The sequence below is a fragment of the Hyla sarda genome, chromosome 2 (genome assembly GCF_029499605.1).
Source record: "Hyla sarda isolate aHylSar1 chromosome 2, aHylSar1.hap1, whole genome shotgun sequence".
In the NCBI taxonomy this organism is placed as follows: domain Eukaryota; kingdom Metazoa; phylum Chordata; class Amphibia; order Anura; family Hylidae; genus Hyla; species Hyla sarda.
This window is the reverse complement of record NC_079190.1, coordinates 278,254,966-278,277,822: the sequence shown is the minus strand read 5'-3', so window position 1 is coordinate 278,277,822 and position 22,857 is coordinate 278,254,966. Positions and strand designations below refer to the sequence as shown.

At 44.9% G+C, this 22,857-nt stretch overlaps 1 protein-coding gene across 2 annotated transcripts in view; it reads right to left on the bottom strand.

Annotated features, from left to right (window-relative positions):
* Positions 1 to 3,494: 3,494 nt before the first annotated feature.
* LOC130357875 (uncharacterized) overlaps positions 3,495 to 22,857 on the bottom strand; it is a 45,299-nt gene continuing 25,936 nt past the window's right edge. The window contains exons 2-3 of one of the 2 annotated variants that reach the window (XM_056560621.1): positions 6,373 to 6,599; positions 3,495 to 4,070 (exon numbers count right to left, since the gene is read on the bottom strand). In XM_056560621.1, the coding sequence (XP_056416596.1) occupies positions 3,614 to 4,070; positions 6,373 to 6,569 (654 nt within the window). In that variant the 5' untranslated portion in view covers positions 6,570 to 6,599 and the 3' untranslated portion in view covers positions 3,495 to 3,613. Of the gene's footprint in view, positions 4,071 to 6,372; positions 6,823 to 22,857 lie in introns of those variants that run through there. The other variant, XM_056560620.1, reaches the window with a different exon arrangement.

Below are 22,857 nucleotides of genomic sequence, written 5' to 3'. Positions count from 1 at the left end.
CTATGAGCAGGTTTCTCCACTGCAGTTGCCCATAGAAACCAATCAGATTGCTTCTATTATTTTTAAAAAGGCCTTTGAAAAAATAAAAGAAGTGATCTGATTGGTTGTTATGGGCAACTGGGCAACTTTTTTCTCTGCATAGGTTTTGATAAATCTCCCTATTTGAGTCTGTAGGCAGCCCACCCAATAAAGTTTTCTTCTGGCAAATTCTGTTTCACAAGTAGTGTAGTAATGATAATGATAATTATTGTGTCTATTATTGGTGTATTGGTTCATTGGTTGTGCAGCCAAAATTACAGGTAAATGTTCCATTAAATTTTTCACAAGAAAATGAAACTGCAAATACTTTTCGTTTGTTTATTTATCACTTTTCATAAAATTATATTTAACCTGTCTGCCGTTAACAGTTATATTATATTTAACGTCCTTGTGCCATTAACAGTGTATGGCGCAGGCTCCTGACTCGAGCCCGTGCCATACCAGTCAGCCCTGAGCTGATTCTTGTAGCTGAGGGCCACCGTTAATAGCCAACATGCGGCGATTAACCGGCTATCAACCCTTTAGCTGACAGTGGCGTCTAAAGGGACTTTTAAACAGTCCCTGGACCACCAGGGGTGCAGTGAGCATTTACACCCACTAGCATTTGACAGTTCTTTGGAACAGTGGGCTGTGCAAATGAAAAATTACATTTTTCATTTTCATGGACCACTGTTCCAAAAATCTGTCAGACACCTTTGGTGTGTAAATGCTCACTGCACCCCTTATTACATTACGTGAGGGGTGTAGTTTCCAAAATGGGGTCACATGTGGGGGGGTCCACTGTTCTGGCACCATGGGGGCTTTGTAAGCACACATAGCCTTCAATTCCGGACACATTCTCTCTCCAAAATCCCAATGGCGCTCCTTCTCTTCTGAGCATTGTTGTTCACTCGCAGAGCACTTTACATCTACATATGGGGTGTTTCCATACTCAGAAGAAATGGGGTTACTAGTTTTGGGGGGCTTTTTTCCACTAGTTTCCCTTGCGAAAATGAAAAATTTAGGGTAACGCCAGCATTTTTGTGAAATTTTTCTTTTCATTTTCACGTCCAACTTTAACGAAAATTCCTCAAACACCTGTGGGGTGTTAAGGCTCACTATACCCCTTGTTACGTTCCGTGAGGGGTGTAGTTCCCAGGGGTGTAGTGAGGGGTGTAGTTTTTTTTGCGTTTGTCAGAACTGCTGTAAATCAGCTACTCCTGTGCAAATCACCAATTTAGGCCTCAAATGTACATTGTGCGCTTTATGTCAGAACCGCTGTAAAATCAGCCACCCCTGTGCAAATCACCAATTTAGGCCTCAAATGTACATTGTGCGCTCTCACTCCTGAGCCTTGTTGTGCGCCCGCAGATCATTTTACATCCACTTATGGGGCATTTCCGTACTCAAGAGAAATTGCATTACAAATTTTGGGCGTCTTTTTTTCCTTTTACCTTTCGTGAAAATGAAAAGTGTGGGCAACACCAGCATGTTAGTGTAAAAAATTTGCTTTCCATAGGGACTGACCCGGATCGAAGCATTACACTTTCCTCCGATACCAAAAATAGCCTATGACAGTGTTTCCCAAACAGGGTGCCTCCAGCTGTTGCAAAACTCCCAGCATGCCTGGACAGTCATTGGCTGTCTGGCAATACTGGGAGTTGTTGTTCTGCAACAGCTGGAGGCTTCGTTTTAGAAACAGTGCCGTAGGAGACATTTTTCATTTTTCTTGGGGGGGGGGGGGGGGGGAGGGGGTGTAACTGTGTAAGGGTGTGTATATCTTATATAAATTTATTTTATGTAGTGTTTCTAGGGTACATTCACACGGGCGGGGATTCACAGTGAGTTTCCCACTGGGAGTTTGAGCTGCATCGGAAAATTTGCTGCATCTCACACTTGTAACAGGAAACTTACTGTAAACCCCCTCCCGTGTAAATGTAACCTAGCATGCCCTTTGGCTGTCTGTGCATGCTGGGAGTTGTAGTTATGCAACAGCTGGAGGCACACTGGTTGCAAAACACTGAGAGTTTGTTACTTAACTCGGTGTGTCGCAACTCTCAGCATTAACTGACAGCCGGAGGGCATGCTGGCAGTTGTAGTTATGCAACAGCTGGAGGCACACTAATACAACTCCCAGCATGCCCTTTGGCTGTCCGTGCATGCTGGGAGTTGTAGCTATGCAACAGCTGGAGGCACACTGGTTGTAAAACACAGGGTTTGTTACACACAGAGTCTTGCCACCAGTGTGCCTCCAGCTGTTGCAAAACTACAATTCCCAGCATGCACAGACAGCCGAAGGGCATGCTGGGAGTTGTAGTTGTGCCTCCAGCTGCTGCAGAACTACAACTCCCAGCATGCCCTTTGGCTGTGCATGCTGAGAGTTGTTGCTAAGCAACAGCAGGAGGTGAACAGGCCTCACCTCCTGCTGTATCTTGTTGCCACTGTTCCTGCTGCTGCTGTCGCTGCTCCTGCCTAAAGGGACATGCGCCGACCTCTGCCGAGGTAAGGACAGTCCTGATTGCCACCCAAATCATCGGTGAACACTGCCCAACAAGACAGTGATTGGTCGGTTGTTCCGACCAACCGATCACGTGATCGTGAGGTGGCACCTGCTGGTAAAGGGTGATAAATGCCGTCTCGGACGGCACCTATCACCCTTATTTTCTGGGTCACTGGAGACCCCATTGACCCAGAATTGCCGCTAATTGCCGGTCTGAATTGACCGGCAATTTGCGGCGGTTGCTGACAGGCTTTGCACGGGATGCCTGCTGAACGATTTCAGCAGGCATCCCGGTCCGGTCCCCGCCAGGCCAGGTACTCTTTAAATCACCCCCCCTTTTACCAAATTCCATATAAAAAATATGTAAACATAATAAAAATAAACATATGTGGTATCATCGCATGCATAAATGTCCGAACTGTAAAAATAGAATTTTAATTAAACCGCACGGTCAATGGCGTATACATAAATGTATAAAAAAGCGAAAAAAAAGTCCCATCAAAACAAAAATGGTACCAATAAAAACTACAGATTACACTATCAGACATGCTCATATACGGAAAAATTAAAAAGTTATAGGGGTCAGAAGAGGACATTTTTAAACATACTACTTTTCGTGCAAAAAGTTATAATTTGTTAACAGAAGTAAAACAAAATCAAACCTATATAAGTTGGGTATCATTTTAATCGTACAGACCTACAGAATAAAGATAAGGTGTCATTTTTTTCTGGTTTTGCCGTAGATTTTGTGGTGAAATTATTGTCATTACAAAGTAAAATTGGTGGTGCAAAAAAAGAAGCCCTTATATGGGTCTGTAGGTGGAAAGATGAAAGCGTAATGATTTTTAAAGGTGAAGAGGAAAAAATGAAAGTGCAAAAATGAAAAAACATGAAAGAAATATTAGACATGAAAGAAATATTAGACACAGAAAGGAAATTTGTCCAATGACATTCACATTTACATGCCTTTATTTTGTTTTTAGTAAACATTACAATGTAAATGCGTTTGGTAGAATAAGGGTAACATATAATGCAGTAATCTTAATGCATAGTCTGTCACATTATTTCTATGCCATAATAAATCTATGCCAAGGTTTACATAATAGCCATCTTGTCATTTTCTGGATTTTTACACTCTTGAAGGGTCAAAGAGTTAAACTTGGAGCTGATCTTGTCTTCGAGCTGATGCTGATCCCGTGGAAGGAAGACATGGATTTGTATTTTCTCTACTCTTTGTGCAACATTTTGTGAGGATGGTTGTAAATGCCCAAGTGGGACACCATATACAGCCAGATCAGTGTTTAAGTTAATGTGCTTTAAGGTATCATCCTCCTTAGGCTTGTGAATATAAGGGTTATGTGACCTGAGCCCAGTTGAATTTGGTCTTACTCTGGGAATAATTGGTTTGCAGAGTTGTAAATAAGTCACTAGTCCTCGAGGTGCACTTAGAACAGTATGACTATTTGCAGATGAAGGTATGATTCTACGCATTCCTGTTGATGAAATACGTTGCGAAGACATTCTGTCAAAGCTTAAAACTCCAGATTTATACCTAAAACAGGGCCATAGTAAAACAAGCATGTTAACCATATATAGATTGTAAGGTATAACATTGATTATTTTCCCACTTCCTCAATATCAGCAAATCCTTTTCTGTCGTAATTCTCAGGAAGAAATAATAATAAATACATCTTCCATAATGCAAAATATTTCTTTATGGATTATATCATAGGAAATGTTGTACTTTGCACTGTACCTTATTTTCGTTCTGTCGGCAATAATGTAGCTTTTACTAATAATGCTGCAGTGTTCAGACTAATGCAGAAGAATTAGCTTTAGAATTAACATCAGACCTGTTGTTTCAGATAGTCTTTCAGGATATACTATTGTGTGTGTAGATAAAGGAAAAGCAATATTTAGGGCCCTTATAAAATTCATTATGGCATTTTCACCAGAATGTTGCTCTGCAGGCTCCATCACTGATTTTCAGTTGTGGAAACTAGGTGCTATGATGTCTCCCATACACTGCATACACAAAAAAATAAGGGACTCTGCATGTAGGAAATTATAGAGCAGTATAGAACAGTGTAATGAATTGCTGGGGTGAGATGTAACATAAGATTATCTGTTTGTCTCTGCTTCTGTCTGTCTCCAGCCACTCCCTCTCCTTCATCCGCTCAAACAACCTCCATAGGCAGTTGTAATCTGATATGATCCCTCTGGAGATGGATTTAAGTAGTTTTTACACATTGAAGGAAGAGTTTAGAAGGGAGGGGGTGACCATTTAAAAGGCTAATAAACATAGCAAAGCAGATAACAGGAATCCATTAAAGCAACATACTACTTATACGTTTACCTATTACATTGCCTTAGGCTCTCTCTATGCCACATTATGGTGCATTGTTGAGAGGTTATGTCACAAGACACAGCTCTGATACATCTATTGTAATAAGGGCCTCATATGTGTGTCCATCACATGACCAAGATATAGTTTATCCACTAACATAAACAATAAAAATGTATATGAAGGCTGTATTCACACTTACAGTATCCTGCGCATATTTGATGCACAGGATTTGAAGCTGCAGATTAGATGCTGAAAATTTTAATGTAAACTAAATGATTGAATACAGCTTTAGAGCTTGCAGCTTCAAATCCTGCGCATCAAGTATGTGCAAGATACTGTACATGTAAATACACCCTTAGGGTACGTTCCCACGTGTGGATTTACAGCGTATTTTACACTGCAGATCCACCACTGAAGGACCTCTGTATGGTGCCCTTAAATGTGCCTGCTTTGAGCGGCAATACGCCGCTTCGAGAAGACACACTGCGCGGTGTACTCGCACACACCGCGGCCGCTTCCCCTGCTCAATGACCTAGGCCAAGAGCTGCCGCGATGTGTGAGTATACTGCGCATGCACGCGGAGACTCACACATCGCAGTGTGTCTGCTCGTAGCAGCGTATTGCCGCTCCGAGCAGGCACATATAAAGGCAGAATATAGGAGGTCCTTCAGCGGCGGATCCGCAGCGAAATACGTTGCAAAAATCCGCACGTCTGAACGTTTCCTAAGGGTGCATCCACACGTCTATTTTCTGCTGCAGATTTGCTGTAGCAGATCTTGCTACCCATTGAAGTCAATGAACAGCAAAATCTGCTGAAGCAAATCTCAGCAGATCTGCAGCAGAAAATATGCACGTGTGAACGTACCCTTAGGGTACGTTCACATGTACAGTATCCTGCGCATATCTAATGTGCAGGATTTGAAGCTGTGTTCAGTCAATTGGTTTACATTGAACTCTGCAGTATAAAATCAGCTTCAGGGCCTGCGCATCAAATATACGCAGGATACTGTACATGTGAAACAACCCTTAATGACGGCAAGCTAAGATCTTAAAAGCTGCAAGGACTCGTTACAGAAAGTATATTGGAAAATTGTATACATTTACATTAAACAATGAATAGTATATTTATGCTGAAACCAGATTATCCCTTTAATTTTGTATTATAAACAATTTAATTGTTACCTTCAAATGCATTTTTTCTAGTTTTGGAATTCAGTACTGTAATGATTTATAACAACAAACCAAACAGTACAACTTTCACATTTTATAAAATTCTTTGAATGTTATAGTATTATTGTCACTGCTGTCACCATTATATCACCTCTTACCTGCCATTGTTACTCTGTGGGTAATTTGGATAATCTGCTGTGTTTTTATGTACAATATAATTACACAGTAAAAACAGTTAACATTAGTGAAAAACATTGTAATAAAGGGAATTATATAGAATAGAAACGGCACAGTAACATGCTAAAGCACACATAAGAGTGGTCTTTTGAGGGCTAACCTGTAAATGTCTCTATTATGACATGGAAGTTTTCTCTGATGGTTAGGTAAGCGTTGCTCTATGGTAGCAAAATTAGGCGTAACAGTGGCGTCCCTACAAGGAAGCACAATTAGACTTGGGTTTTGGCCCATGTCCCCATTCTCAGCTGAAAGATACTGTGCTGGCCTTGATGTGTGTCCTCTCTTCTCTGTAGCCATTGTTAGTTGGTTCTACCTGCTCCTGATTCTCTATTTAAGATGAATACAGCAATGAATAATTTAACTACTAAAATATTAACACAACCTGCCTGAACACCTGCCTGTTTTATTATATGCCAAGCACACGGTCTTGCACAAACCTATGTAACATATTCAGGAAAGCATCATGAAAACCTCCTATAACTATGTTTGTTCTTCAGTAAGAGACTTATCAAAAACATGCAGTAAGGTCCAGTATAAACTACAAGCTATACCTAAGGTTGATAAGTACAAAATAAATAAAAAGGCAGCACTTGTAGCACCATAAGACATTCCAGTCAGCGAACACATTAACATCATTCCTTTCATTGAGACTAGAGATGAGCGAACTTACAGTAATTCGATTCGCCACAAACTTCTCGGCTCGGCATTTGCTTCAGGAGAGTCTACTGGGACTGTATCTACCTTTTCCAGCCCACCGGAGCACCTGAAAGCTGAACTAATTTATGCAGGCTAAAGTCAGCAACTGCCGAGCCGAGAAGTTTGTGACGAATCGAATTACTGTAACTTCACTCATCTCTAATTGAGACGTCTTCTCCACTGAGTTCCTGTAACATATTAATGACTTCATTACAAGCCGTGCACTATTTGTGGTTTACAATAATATCTGTAAGTGTTAAAAAATGTACCTTAATAAAACCATATGTCCATTACATGATAGATTTTCTGAGCATATGCGATCCTTGTAGACAGGTAAAGGGTGTCCCTGTCTTATCAAGCACATGCGGGAATGGCAGTGACAGTTATTGCATGATAATTGCTGGCTTTTCTATAGACATGAATGGAGGGGGCGTGGTGATGACATCATGACCACTGCCGCAGGAACCTGTCATTACGATAGGGATAAGATATCTAGCAGCAGTACCCCTTTAATACTGTATAGTCTGGAAAAGAGAGACGGATATTACCTTTAGGACCTAAGCTATAGGACCTCACTGTATTTTATTTTATAGAATTTTTAGCAATTTCTACATTTGGGGTTTATGTGCCAACAATGTGTTTGTATATAAGAGTGGGATTTGGGATGTGATGCTAGGGCCTTGGCTCCTCTCTCTCTCCCAAGACAATGCATCATGCTCTACTGTCTCAGGAGACGTGGCTGCATCATGACTCTCAGCTCCAGCTCTATCCCCTGAGAGATTTCATCACCTCTGACCAGTCCCTACAGCCTACATCACCATCTCCCTATCATATACACATACACATCTTTGTTGGGACATTTAGGGAGAATGAGGTGTGTTTACAGCATGTTGTCTTGAGCTGAGCAATGCCACAGGCAGAGGAGCAGACAGGGAATGCAATAGCAAGTGCTGTTACCTCATTGTGTGATAGTCTGTTGTGAAATAAGATGTTCTGCAACAGGTGGGAGGACTATGATGAAGTGCTCAGGGAAATAAATATTCTAGGAATTTAATGATTAGCAACCAGGAAGTACAGGGCTAAGACTGTTGTTTTTTTTGTGTTTTTTTTCTTTAACCTGATGTCAGAATACCCCTTTAACGATTTTGCAGTGTAGGCTAAGAAGTCCCCAAGTCTATTATGCTTATGTAAAGGGTAAAAAAGCTGGTTCTTTCCAGTATATTCACATGTAGAGTATCCTGTGCATATTTGATGCGCAGGATTTGAAGCAGCAGATTTTATGCTTCAGATTTCATTGTGAACTAAAAGACAACACAAATCTGCAGCTTTGGGGGGAAAAATATATAGTTCTCAGGATAGGTCATCAATATCAGATCGGTGGGGTGATTAATCCTGGGCTTACCAATAGTATTTTGGTCAGTATTTGGTCGTTACTTTGAAGCGTATTTAGTCATTATTATGGGCAAATTAAATATGTTGTCCTAACTAGACAAACCCTTCTAGAAATGAAGCCATCTCAGCAATCAGCTGAACCCTTGATAGTTTACTTTCAATGGTTTTTTATTATTTTCAATGAAATTAGAAATACAGATAACTTAAATAATAATAATAAACAGACGCAGCTGTCAGCTATGAAGAGTTCAACATTGACTTTTAGGAACAAGGAAAATGTTAACAGGAAAGCATCCCTATGAAGACCCTTGATAGTTTAATTTTGTCAAAGCAGCAGGTGGCGGAGATTGGTGGAAGCTCCTCAAAGTGCCTGATCAAATTAATAAGAACCCATATAGTACATGATCAAGCTGAGTCCATCAGGGCTACCCTTTTCCAGAGGAACCACTTTCTATAATGCCTTAAAAACAGGGCATTTGAACACGGATGTCCTGTCCGGTCTTTAGGGCTCATTCCTTCACACACTTTGTGCAGGATTTTTAAACCATAGTGGCATTTATAACTTTTGTTGCAATTTTAATATGCATTTTTTTTCTGAGGTTTTAAGTACTATGAGGGGCATTTACTAATCTTTTACTATGTAGTCTGGTTTTTACCCTGTTTTTTTCTACTTCATTTTTGACTGTGCGACAAATTTACTAAATTGTTGCACAGCGTTAATAAATTTGGCGCACATAGGCAAAAGTGGGAAATTTACTTCATGTAGTAGAAAAAATAGTCTGTTCCTTTTTCCTGCTGTCCGAATAGGTTTGGCTGCTGGTTTCCTTCTGGATCTTTTGTTTTTGAGTTTTTTTTTAGCTTTTTCACCACATCTAAATAATTCAATAACTACAGTGGTCCCTCAAGTTACAATATTAATTGGTTCCAGGAAAACCATTGTAAGTTGAAACCATTGTATGTTGAGACCATAACTCTATGGAAACGTGGTAATTGGTTCTAAAGGCACCAAAATGTCATCCAAAATAGGAAAAAGTGACAAAGAAAAATAAGTAGATAACTGATATAGATAAAGCAAATCCTTACATATAAAAGTAATAAAGATCTGCTGGGAGCTGTAAATTACTGTCTATGTCAGTGTTTCCCAAGCAGGGAGCCTCCAGCTGTTGCAAAACTATAACTCCAAGCATGCCTGGACAGCCAAAGGCTGTCCGGGCATGCTGGGAGTTGTAGTTTTGCAAAAGATGGGGCCACCCTGCTTGGGAAACACTGGTGTATGTAGAGGACAGGAGCTTCTTCAGGGGTCCTGTACAGTACAGGCAATGTCCCAAACAAGTAATGGAGTCGCCCTCACCTGGTGTCCAAAAGAGCAGCTAACCTTGATACAGGTAAAGTGTACAGAACATGTCATACCAGACACCAGTCAGTGCATACACTTCAGTAATACAGGGGTTTTACCAGTGAATGCCCGTTTTGATTGGTTGGTTCTTCCAGCCATTGACACGTTTTACAGATCTGGACTGTCTGTAGCATTGTATGTTGAGTCTGGTTTCAACTTACGATGGTCCAGAAAAGACCATTGTATGTTGAAACTATTGTATGTTGAGGCCATTGTAAGTTGAGGGATCACTGTAAATTGTAGTCATGGCTCAGAAGTGGTAAACGGCGTTTAGTGTGCGTGTTTATTACATTTTTTTTAACACAGTTTTTTTCTCCCTAAATGTACTTACACTTTTTTTTTGGTTACTTCTTCTACAGATCTGTGTATCCTGTGGACTCCTTCGGATTCGGTGGACTACTTCGATGACCAGCGTTTTTCTTTGCTTGATGTTAATAAAATGGTTAGCGAGGGCTTGTGGGGGAGTGTTTTTTGTAATAAATTTTTTTTAAACCTGTTGTGTTTTATTTTACTTTACTAGACAGGCTTAGTAGTGGAAGCTGTCTTATAGACTGAGTCCATTACTAAGCCGGGCTTAGCGTTAGCCACAAAAACAGCTAGCGCTAACCCCCAATTATTGCCCCGGTACCCAACACCACAGGGGTGCCGGGAAGAGCCGGTACCAACAGGCCCGGAGCGTCAAAAATGGCGCTCCTGGGCCTAGGCGGTAACAGGCTGGCGTTATTTAGGTTGGGGAGGGCCAGTAACAATGGTCCTCGCCCACCCTGGGAACGTCAGGCTGTTACTGTTTGGTTGGTATTTGGTTGAGAATAAAAATAGGGGGACCCTATGCGTTTTTTTAATATATTTATTTATTTATTTAAAAAAAAAAAACGCATAGGGTCCCCCCTATTTTCATTCTCAGCCAAATACCAACCAAACAGTAACAGCCTGACGTTCCCAGGGTGGGCGAGGACCATTGTTACTGGCCCTCCCCAGCCTAAATAACGCCAGCCTGTTACCGCTTAGGCCCAGGAGCGCCATTTTTGACGCTCCAGGCCTGTTGGTACCGGCTCTTCCCGGCACCCCTGTGGCGTTGGGTACCGGGGTAATAATAGGGGGTTAGCGCTAGCTGTTTTTGTGGCTAGCGCTAAGCCCAGGTTAGTAATGGACTCTGTCTTTAAGACAGCTTCCACTACTAAGCCTGTCTAGTAAAGTAAGAAAAAAACACAACAGGTTTTAAAAAATTTTTATTACAAAAAACACTCCCCCACAAGCCCTCGTTAACCATTTTATTAAAATCAAACAAAGAAAAACGCTGGTCATCGAAGTAGTCCACCGAATCCGAAGGAGTCCACAGGATACACGGATCTGAAATGAGAAGAAAACAAAAAAAATGGGTTAGTACATTTATTATCACCTGCTCACACATCTCCCGCCCCACACGACTACAACTGCCAGCATGCCCTTACAGTAAGGACATGCTGGGAGTTGTAGTTGTGTGGTGCAGGAGATGTGTGGGCAAGTGACAAGCTTGTCCCCTGCCCCCAGCTGCAGGACTACAACTCCCAGCATGCCCTCACAGTAAGGTGGGGCGGAGGCCGGGCACAGTGTTTCCCAACCTGGGACTTGTAGTTTTGCAACATCTGGAGGCACCCTGGTTGGGAAACACTGTTTTAGGCCAGTGTTTCCCAACCAGGGTGCCTCCAGATGTTGCAAAACTACAAGTCCCAGCATGCCTGGACAGTCAAAGGCTGTCTAGGCATGCTGGGAGTTGTAGTTTTGCAACATCTGGAGGCAACCTGGCTGGGAAACACTGGCCTAAAACAGTGTTTCCCAACCAGGGTGCCTCCAGATGTTGCAAAACTACAAGCCCCAGCATGCCTGGACAGTCAAAGGCTGTCCAGGCATGCTGGGAGTTGTAGTCTTGCAACAACTGGAGGCACCCTGGTTGGGAAGCTTGCGCAACTTACCGGCTTCCGTAGGATCCAGCGCTGCACGACACTGCCGCGCGACGATCTCCGACAGCGATCGTCGCTGGAGCCTCGGAAGGGTAAGTGAACTTCTTCGCCGGTCCCCTTCAGCTGTTTAGTTTTGCAACAGCTGGAGGACTACAGTTTACAGACCACAAACCAGTGGTCTGCAAACTGTGGCCCTCCAGCTGTTGCAAAACTACAACACCCAGCATGCCCTGACAGCCAAAGCCTATGGCTCTCAGGGCAGGAGCCCGGGCTGACATTACAGTGCAGCCGCCCGGGCTCCTCATACGGTCTCCCCGCTACCCCCCTTGTCTCCCGCCCGGGCTCCTCATACGGCCTCCCCGCTACCCCCCCCCCCCCCTTGTCTCCCGCCCGCGCCGCTCAGCTCCCGCTGCTACAAGACTACAACTCCCAGCGTGTCCTCACTGTAAGGCCATGCTGGGACTTGTAGTCTTGCAACAGCAGACAGATGGGAGTTGTGTGGCGCTGGCAGGTGAGAGGGGGGGATATGAATCACTGTAGTGTCCCGGTAGCGCAGTGAGGGTAGCGGGGAGAAAGTATGTCGGAGCCCGGGCGGCAGTAGCTTTTCCTGCTCCATGTTGGAGCTGGAGTAAATTTAGTCAATTTTTATGGCCGTTGCGACAGTTTATTGCGCAACTGCGACTGTCTCAGTTAATAAATTCCTGACCACTGCAAGTAAAAACTGAAAACTTGCGTAAATTAAGCGGGAAATTTTTTTTTTACTCGCACAATTTATAGGGTAGGCGCAATTGCGACAATTTTGCGCCAAAAATAGTCAGAAAAAAATGACTAAACCCCTTAGTAAATGCCCCCCTATGAGAACAAAGCCTATGGGAATAAATGCAGAAGAAATGTCATATCAAGATCATGCTCTGGCTGCAACAAAAAAAAACCCTCAATATAAACGATTAAAATTGCTGCTAAAAATGCTACAAAGCACATAGTTATTTATGGCCTTTTTTGTGACTATGTTTTTATTTTCAAAAATCACTGTGCCCCAAATGTTACAATAAAGGCTATAGTATAAATATAAAATGTATGACATGCAATGCGTTTTGGTTTGTGACACTTTCTGGCCCAGTATATAAGTTGGTAGGCACTTCCGTTGGGGATTGTGCACGTGGTGGATCTGGTCCAGAAACAGTGTAAGTAAAGTTCTAGCACTCATCAAGTATATTCAGGAACAAGGAGCTTTATTGCATCTCCTTCAAATCAAACAGGACGCGTTTCGGCAGTAGCCTTCCCCTGCTCTCTCATGGAATAGAGGCTAGGCAATTACTGGAAACATACAGAATGAATACTAGTACAGAAGAACTGACAAGAAGGCAACATACCCATGAGGATCAGAAGATGTGGACTTTATGAGGGACCAGCATTTGTTATAGTGAACTGAAGTTCATCACAGATGGAGTTAAGATGTGTCAGAAAGGAAAGAATGGTGTTAGGATTCGGCCAGCTGGATGTGGATCCTCTGTGTCAGCGAGGGATTGGCGTGGACCGTGTCGGTGGACCGGTTCTAGGTTGCTACAGGTTTTCACCAACCAGGTCGTATCCACCGGCAACGGCTCAACCTCGCTGACTGCTGAGAAGGCGTGGGACAGAAGGACTAGGCAGAGGCAAGGTCAGACGTAGCAGAAGGTCGGGGCAGGCGGCAAGGTTCGTAGTCAATGACGATAGCAGGAGATCTGGAACACAGGCTATGGACAACACTAAACGCTTTCTCTGGCACAAGGCAACAAGATCCGGCAAGGAAGTGCAGGTGAAGTGAGGTTATATGGACAGGGAGCAGGTGGAAGCTAATCAGACTGATTGGGCCAGGCACCAATCACTGGTGCACTGGCCCTTTAAATCTTAGAGAGCTTGCGCGCATGCGCGCCCTAGAGAGCGGAGCCGCGCACGCCAGAACATGACAGCCGGGGACCGGGACGGGTAAGTGGCTTGGGATGCGATTCACGAGCGTAACAGTACCCCCCCCTTAGGTCTCCCCCTCTTTTTATCTCCTTATCCCTTCAAAGGAGACGAGAACATAGGGGACGCCTCTTGAGTCTCCTTCTGGAAAAAAAGAGAAGTCCTGGGTAGCTACACCAGCGGCAGGTAGTTCAGAAGGAATGGGAATGGGGAGGGGGGCAGAGGGTGAAGCATGTCACAGGGCAGAGTGTCACCAGGACGGGGGCTATGAGGAGGCACGGCACAGTCCTGATAGGCCTTGGGGAGACCAGGCACAGGAGGAGACACTGAGGCCCGACAGACGGGACTGGGAGCAGACGTGAGGCATTTCTTGCGGCAAGCAGGACCCCAATTCTTGATCTCCCCGGTGGTCCAGTCAAGGGTGGGAGAATGATGCTGGAGCCATGGCAGACCGAGGAGGACTTCAGAGGTGCAGTTGGGCAGGACGAAAAATAAAATTTTCTCGTGATGCAGTCCAATGCTCATAAGCAAGGGCTCTGTGCGGTAACGCACAGTACAGTCCAACTTCACTCCGTTGACCGAAGAAATGTAGAGCGGTTTGACGAGACGGGTCACTGGGATGAAGAATCTATTCACCAAAGAGGCCAGAATAAAATTTCCCGAAGAACCAGAGTCCAAGAAGGCCACGGCTGAGAAGAAGGAGTTGGCAGAAGGAGAAATCCGCACGGGCACAGTGAGACATGGAGAAGCAGACTTCGTACCAAGAGACGCCACACCCATGTGAACTGGGTGCGTGCGTGCGTTTCCCAGACATGGAGGACGAATAGGGCAATCCACCAAGAAATGTTCGGTGAATTTGAATATTCATGGTCGCAGGTCTTGTAAGCGCTTGCGCCTACTGAGCGCTCACATGAACAGCGATAATTAATATTCGAATTCACCCGGCGGGCCCTCCTCCAGTGCGCAATTCACCAAAGATAGAAGCAGATCTTCAGAGGGACACCAAGCCAGACTGAAGGTACATATTCAACTCACTGACCCTGCATCGGTCTCCTGTTCACCCACAGTATAACCCAGTGTATTGTGTTTAGTGTGGGTGAACAGGATTACCGTTTTACTTTAAAATGCCTTAAAAGCTCTGGATGGCTTTTTTCCTGCCATTTTTCCCACTAGCATTAACAGATGTAATAAAAATGTTTAAAAACATTTACAAGCATTTAAAAACAGTGTGAAGGAGCAATAGGTCTTATGGAATTGGGGGACACACATGAAATACAGAGTACAGTGGTCCCCCAACATACGATGGTAATTCGTTCCAAACGACCCATCGTTTGTCGAATCCATCGTATGTTGAGGGATCCGTGCAATGTAAAGTATAGGAAGCTGTACTCACCTGTCCCCACCGCTCCGGACCAGGTCCTCACCGCTCCCGATTCTGTCCCAGGGGTTCCCGATGCTGTCCCGCTGCTCCGGTGTCTTCTTCGCGATCCTCCGGCTTCTTCCGCATCTTCTGCAGGGTCCGGGCCTCGCTTTCTGGTGACGTTATTACGCTGCTGCGCCGGCGCGGCGTGCGTAGTGACGTAATAACGACGCCAGAAAGCGAGGCCCGGACCCTGGAGAAGATGCGCAAGACACCGGAGGATTGCGAAGTGGACCCGGAGCAGCGGGAATAGGTGAGCGAACCTGCCAGGGATGCTTAAACTGCTATCCGACAGCAGCTTAAGCATTTTGCGCTGGCCCCGACCTATAAAAGCATCGTATGTCGATGCTGACATCGACATGCGATGGCCTCTGAGAGGCCATCGTATGTCGATTTTATCATATGTCGGGGCCATCGTAGGTCGGGGGGTTACTGTAATATTCGGATGGTCCTAGTTATTGTATCTTGCTGTCAGAATTACTATATATGTATACTTTTGGTTTACAGCACTGCTATACTTTTATAAGGTTTTCTTTTGTTTTATATACTATTACATTTCCCTCTCTTTACTGCAGTTACCCACTAGTAAGCAGTAGGTTACTCATCTAATGTAATGCAATGAGCCAGTTATATTCTTATATTGCTTACCAACTTGTTACTCAGGTTGTAGCATTTGCCCACAGTAAAACGAAAAACAAACTATTTTGGTAACTGAGCTGTTATTTTAACAATGTGCTTTGTACATTTTATGTGCAGATTGTATAATAAACATTTTGTCGTCACTGTTTGATAAAAACTTGAGTAAATTCTGGCAGAAAATGACATAACAAGTACCAGCCAATGAATAACCAGGTGGTGCTTTCTCAATTATTGACTCTCTTTTTCGTATTTTGGAAAGCAGTGATGCAAATGAAGATTGCATATTTGCTACAGAGCAGAAGGACAGTCTGCATGAAACCTAAACACATATTGCTAAACAGTTTGAAATAAGCTGGCCAGGACTGAGATGGTGTCATGCCACAGTTAATGCTAGTCAGACCACATTGTGATATTTCACTTAGGAAACTATACATCCACATATGTTGTGGCACTCTTAAAGGGGTATTCTGGTATCAGAAAAGTATATCTAAATAAAATAATAATCTGCTAATATAGTTATATCACTTGTTTCAGCATGTTTTTGCTTGAAAACTACACCAGACAGGAAGTTGTGTAGTCCTTTTATTTCTATGGTAGCAATGTTTTAGCAGATCCCAGCTCTTTCCTCTCTCCCGAGACAACATATCATCCTCTGTTGTTTTAAGCGGTATGTCTAGGCCCCCCCTTTCCAGACAGCACAGCTTTGCTATATGCACATATATATATTAGTTTGTTTTGCTTGTGTGTGTGTGTGTGGGGGGGGGGGGGGGGGGCAAGGATAAAACTTAATTGGGACATCTGCTATAGATGGTTTCACAGCTCTGGGTGGGGAACTGGCAGGAGTGCTGTGGGAGGGGAGAAGGCAGGGTGGGAGGACTGTGATGAAGCGCTGAGGGAAAACATTTCATATAGGGAATTGTAGCATTATGCAGCCAAAAGTATAGCTGCATTACACGTATCATCATCTATACTATCATGGTATTAGTCTGGGGGTACAATATCCATAACAGTTGCGCTTTAAAGAGGTACATATCCACAAAGCAAACTATTTTTTGTGGTTTCAAAACTGGGGCGGACACGTACCTGATTTCAGAATACCCCTTTAAAAGAAACACATTACATTGAAAATATAGTCTATTCTGCAAGTATTATGTTATAGAGCAGGAGCTGAGCAGATTGCTATATAGTTGTTTATGAAATCTTCCAGGATAACTTGTCATAATTTAGTAAATTTCTGCTCATTCTGGGCTAAGTAGTCATGTGGGCGGGTCTACGATACATGTCTGTGTATAACTGTGCATGTGGAGGGAACTGTCAATCACCGAGTAGGCCCACGTAACTACTTAGCTCAAAATTAGTAGAGATTTACCGTATTTATCGGGGTATACCACGCACCGGCCTATAACAAAGTTTTTTACCCAAATATCCATGGTAAAATGAGGGTGCGTGTGTGCGCGTGTATACCCCGATATACCCCCATGAAAGGCAGGGGTAGAGAGGCCGTCGCTGCCCGCTTCTCTCCCCCTGCCTTTCCTGGGGTCTAGAGCCCTGCTGCTGGCCCTTCTCTCCCCCTGGCTATCGGCGCCGCTGCCCGTTCTGTCCCCCTGACTATCGGTGCCGGCGCCCCATTGCCGGCACCGATAGCCAGGGGGAGAGAAGCGGCGCTGACAGCCAGGGGGAGAGAAGGGGCAGCGGCACCCATTGCCGGCGCCGCTGCCCCGTTGCCTCCCCCCATCCCCGGTGGCATAATTACCAGGGTCGGGTCCGCGCTGCTGCAGGCCTCCGGCGCGCGTCCCCTGCGTCGTTGCTATGCGCTGCACGGCGCGGCGCACTGACGTCATGCGCCGTGCATAGCAACGACGCAGGGGACGCACGCCGGAGGCCTGCAGCAGCGCGGACCCGACCCAGGTAATTATGCCACCGGGGATGGGGGGAGGCAACGGGGCAGCGGCGCCGGCAATGGGTGCCGCTGCCCCTTCTCTCCCCCTGGCTGTCGGCGCCGCTTCTCTCCCCCTGGCTATCGGCGCCGGCACCGATAGTGAGGGGGACAGAACGGGCAGCGGCGCCGATAGCTAGGGGGAGAGAAGGGCCGGCAGCAGGGCTCTAGACCCCAGGGAAGGCAGGGGGAGAGAAGCGGGCAGCGACGGCCTCTCTCCCCCTGCCTTTCCTGTGGGTGTATCGGCGTATAACACGCACATAGACTTTAGGCTAAAAATTTTAGCCTAAAAAGTGCGTGTTATACGCCGATAAATTCGGTATATGAATAAATGACAAGCTATATTGGAACTTTTCCTACAAAATTATACATTGCTCAAAAAAATAAAGGGAACACTCAAACAACACAATGTAACTCCAAGTCAATCACACTTCTGTGAAATCACACTGTCCACTCAGGAAGCAACACTGATTGACAATCAATTTCACATGCTGTTGTGCAAATGGAACAGACAACAGGTGGAAAATATAGGCAATTAGCAAGACACCTTCAATAAAGGAGTGGCTCTGCAGGTGGTGACTACAGACCACTTCTCAGTTCCTATGCTTCCTGGCTGATGTTTTGGTCACTTTTGAATGCTGGCGGTGCTTTCACCCTAGTGGTAGCATGAGACGGAGTCTACAACCCACACAAGTGGCTCTGGTAGTACAGCTCATCCAGGATGGCACATGAATGCGAGCTGTGGCAAGAAGGTTTGCTGTGTCTGTCAGTGTAGTGTCCAGAGGCGCTACCAGGAGACAGGCAAGTACATCAGGAAACGTGGAGAAGCTGTAGGAGGGCCCGATGTCCACAGGTAGGGGTTGTGCTTAGAGCCCTAACCATGCAGGACATTTGGCATTTGCCAGAGAACACCAAGATTGGCAAATTTGCCACTGGCGCCCTGAGCTCTTCACAGATGAAAGCAGGTTCACACTGAGCACATGTGACAGACGTGACGCCTTGGAGGACATTCTGCTGCCTGCAATATCCTCCAGCATGCAGCATGACCGCTTTGCGAGGGGCCAGTAATGGTGTGGGGTGGCATTTCTTTGGGGCCGCACAGTCCTCTATGTGCTTGCCAGAGGTAGCCTGACTGCCATTAGGTACCGAGATGAGATCTTCAGACCCCTTGTGACACCCTATGCTGGTGCGGTTGGCCCTGGGTTCCTCCTAATGCAAGACAGTGCTAGACCTCATGTGGCTGGAGTGTGTCAGCAGTTCCTGCAAGAGGAAGGCGTTGATGCTATGGACTGGCCCGCCCGTTCCCCAAACCTGAATCCGATTGAGCACATCTTGGACATCATATCTCGCTCCATCCACCAACGCCACATTGCACCACAGACTGTCCAGAAGTTGGCGGATGCTTTAGTCCAGGTCTGGGAGGACATCCCTAAGGAGACCATCTCATCAGGAGCATGCCCAGGCGTTGTAGGGAGGTCATATGGGCACGTGGAGGCCACACACACTACTGAGCCTCATTTTGACTTGTTTTAAAGGGGTTCTCCGGTGCTTACACATCTTATCACCTATCCAAAGGATAGGGGATAAGATGCCTGATCGCGGGAGTCCTGCCGCTGGGGACCTGTGATCATGCATGCGGCACCCCGTTTGTAATCAGTCCCCGGAGCATGTTCGCCCCCTCCCGTAGGCTTGCATTGAGGGGCGGAGCGTGACGTCACACAGGGGCGGAGGAGTGACGTCACACGCAGCCGGCCCGGTGGTCGCCTGTAATCAGACCCGGAGCGAACACACTCTGGGGACTGATTTCAAATGGGATGCCGCGTACATGATCACGGGCGTCCCCCGGCGGCGGGACTCCCGCGACCAGGCATCTTATCCCCTCTCCTTTGGATAGGGGATAAGATGTGTAAGCACCAGAGAACCCCTTTAAGGACATTGCATCAAAGTTGGATCAGCCTGTAGTGTGGTTTTCCACTTTGATTTTGAGTGTGACTCCATATCCAGACCTCCATGGTCTGATAAATTTGATTTCCATTGATAATTTTTGTGTGATTTTGTTGTCAGCACATACAATTATGTAAAGACAAAAGTATTTCATACGATTAGTTCATTCATTCAGATCTAGGATGTGTTATCTTAGTTTTCCCTTTATATTTTTGAGCAGTGTATATCTATTTGCTCAACATCTCCTGCTCTATAACATACTGCCTGCAGATTGGATTGCATTTTCACATGACAGGTTCCCTTTTAATAATTTGCAATGATTACTACCATATAATGGAGCTATTTCCAACCTTATTACAATGGGGTACCCCCAAAAACTCCTGGAATCTCCCTACTCACATTCCTACCTTATAGAAACTTAGTGTAGAGGAAGATAAAGCATCCTGTAGTTCTTGCCCACTATCCTTATCTAGCCGAGATGATATATATTCCATTTTAGCAAGTATAAGCAAAATATGTTTTCAAACATAGTTGTGCAAAAAAAAGAAATTAGGACTCTGGTTTCATATGCCAACAAAATGTAGTAAATAAAACGTAGGTGGCGTTGTATGGAAAAGTTTTATCCAACTCACTCTGTTCCTGTTGCCTGTGTTTTCTCATTCGGAGTAAGTGGCAGACATATGTAAATGCATAAGCTTAAAGGACAGCTGTAGTGGAACACTTTTATATATGCCCGTCCCTGGGCCGCAGCGATATCCCGCCCCGTCCGGTGATAGGCTGAGCCCACTGTCATGTAAGGAGCTCTGGCCGGCTTCTTACATGACAGTGGGCTCAGCCTATCACCGGCCGGGGACGGGACATCGCTGCGGCCGGTGATACGCCGCTGGCTCTGCAGCGACCCCGTCCCCAGGAAGTGGAGTGAAGTCAGCACTGTCGGACCGTGAGGCCTGTGCCGGACCAGCGGGGGCTCGTAAGAAGGTATGTACAAGTTTATTTTGTTTATTTTTGAGGCACGGGCACGGGCATATATAAAAGTGTTCCACTACAGTTGTCCTTTAAAGTTGCATATAACTTACTCTTATGGGACTGTTTTTATCTTACAATGCAATGCATTGTATTGACACTGCCCTGTGTTAGTGAGCTCAGTATAAGTTTTTGACCCAAACACAGGAGAGGGTAGATGTACAAGCAGTAAAAAAAAAAAAAAAAAAAAGCCTAGTGAAGTGATCTTGGGAATTCTTTTCAGCATCCCTAGAAAAGTAAGTAAATGAATAAACAATATTTAGGGCCTCTGATAAGAATTATTCAGAGCGGCCTCCACAGCAATCAGGCTTAACCCATTAAAGGAGAACTCCAGAATACAAAAATTGTCCCCCATACTGTCGGCAGTAAAAAAAAAAAAAATAGATACATACCTTCCTTCGCTCCCCCGGTGCCTCCGGTAACCCACTCCGGTCTCCGCCGTGATCCTCTTCCTGGTTGCCGGTGAGTCATACTGCACTCAGCCAATCATCGGCCGCAGCGAAGTCCCGACTCGGCCGGCGATAGGCTGAGCGGCAGTGTGACGTTTTCAGCCCCGGCAGCAGGTGCCGGTGTAGTGAAGAATTTTGTGTCTTGAAGCGTTCTCATACTGCTGCTCAGCCCATCGCCGGCCGAGTCGGGACTTCGCTGCGGCCGGTGATTGGCAGTATGACTCGCCAACCACCGGCAACCAGGAAGAGGATCGCAGCGGAGACCGGAATGGGTTACTGGAGGCACTGGGGGAGAGAAGGAAGGTATGTATCTATTTTTTTTTCTGCCGGCAGTATGAAGGATAATTTTTGTATTCTGGAGTTCTCCTTTAAGGAGGCAGGGTTTTCCCGTTTTTGCATTTTCATTTTTTCCTCATCACCTTCTAAAAATCACAACGCTTTCAATTTTGCACATAAAATTCCATATGATGGCTAATTTTTTGCACCACCAATTCTGCTTTGCAATGACATTATTCATTTTACCAAAAAATCCACGGCGAAATTGAAGAAAAAATTAAATTTTGTAACTTTTCTGGGACTTCCGTTTCTGCGTAGTGAATTTTTCGGTAACAATGACACCTTATCTTTATTCTGTCGGTCCATACGGTTAAAATGATACCCTACTTATATAGGTTTGATTTTGTCGAACTTCTGAAAAAAATCATAACTACATGCAGGAAAATTTATATGTTAAAAATTCTCATATTTTTACCCCAATAACTTTTTTAATTTTTCCGCGTATTGGCCGGTATGAGGGCTCATTTTTTGCGCCGCAATCTGAATTTTTTATCGGTACCATTTTTGTATTTTGATCGCTTTTTATTCCTTTTTTCATGATATAAAAAGTGACCAAAAATACGCTATTTTGGACTTTGGAATTTTTTTGTGTCTACGCCATTGAACATGCGGTTTAATTAACGATATATTTTTATAATTCGGACATTTACACACCAGGCGATATCACCTATGTTTATTTTTATTTAAACAGTTTTTTTTTTATGGGAAAAGGGGTGTGATTCAAACTTTTATTAGGGAAGGGGTTAAATAACCTTTATTAACTTTTTTTCCCACTTTTTTTTGCAGTGTTATAGCTCCCATAGGGAGCTTTAACACTGCACACACTGATCTTTTACACTGATCCCTGCAAAGCCATAGCTTTGCATGGATCAGTGTTATAGGCAGTCGATTGCTCAAGCCTGTATCTCAGGCTTGGAGCAATCAAATGCCGATCGGACGCGACGGAGCAAGGTAAGGGGACCTCCGCTCACGTGCTAGCTGATCGGAACATCGCGATTTTATCGTTGTGCTGCGCACTATTAACCCTTTAGATGCGGCGATCAAAGTTGACCGCTGCGTCTAAAATGAAAGTAAAAGCTTCCTGACTGAGCTGCCGGGAAGCTTTTACATTAATTTTAGATGCCACAATCAACTTTGAACGCCGCGTCTAAAGGGTTAATAGCGCGCAGCACAACGATCGGTGCCGCACGCTATTAGCGCAGGATCCTAGCTATCATTAGCCGCTGGGACCGACCTGGTATGATGCGGGGTCACGGCATGACCCCGTTTTAAATATTGGAACTGGGCGTAGGGTGTACAGGTACACCCTACGTCCTTAAGAGGTTAACCCCTTAACGACGCAGGACGTATATTTACGTCCTGCGCCGGCTCCCGCGATTTGAAGCGACGGTCCCGGCGCTCATCAACGGCCGGGACCCGCAGCTAATACCACACATCGCCGATCGCGGCGATGTGCGGTATTAACCC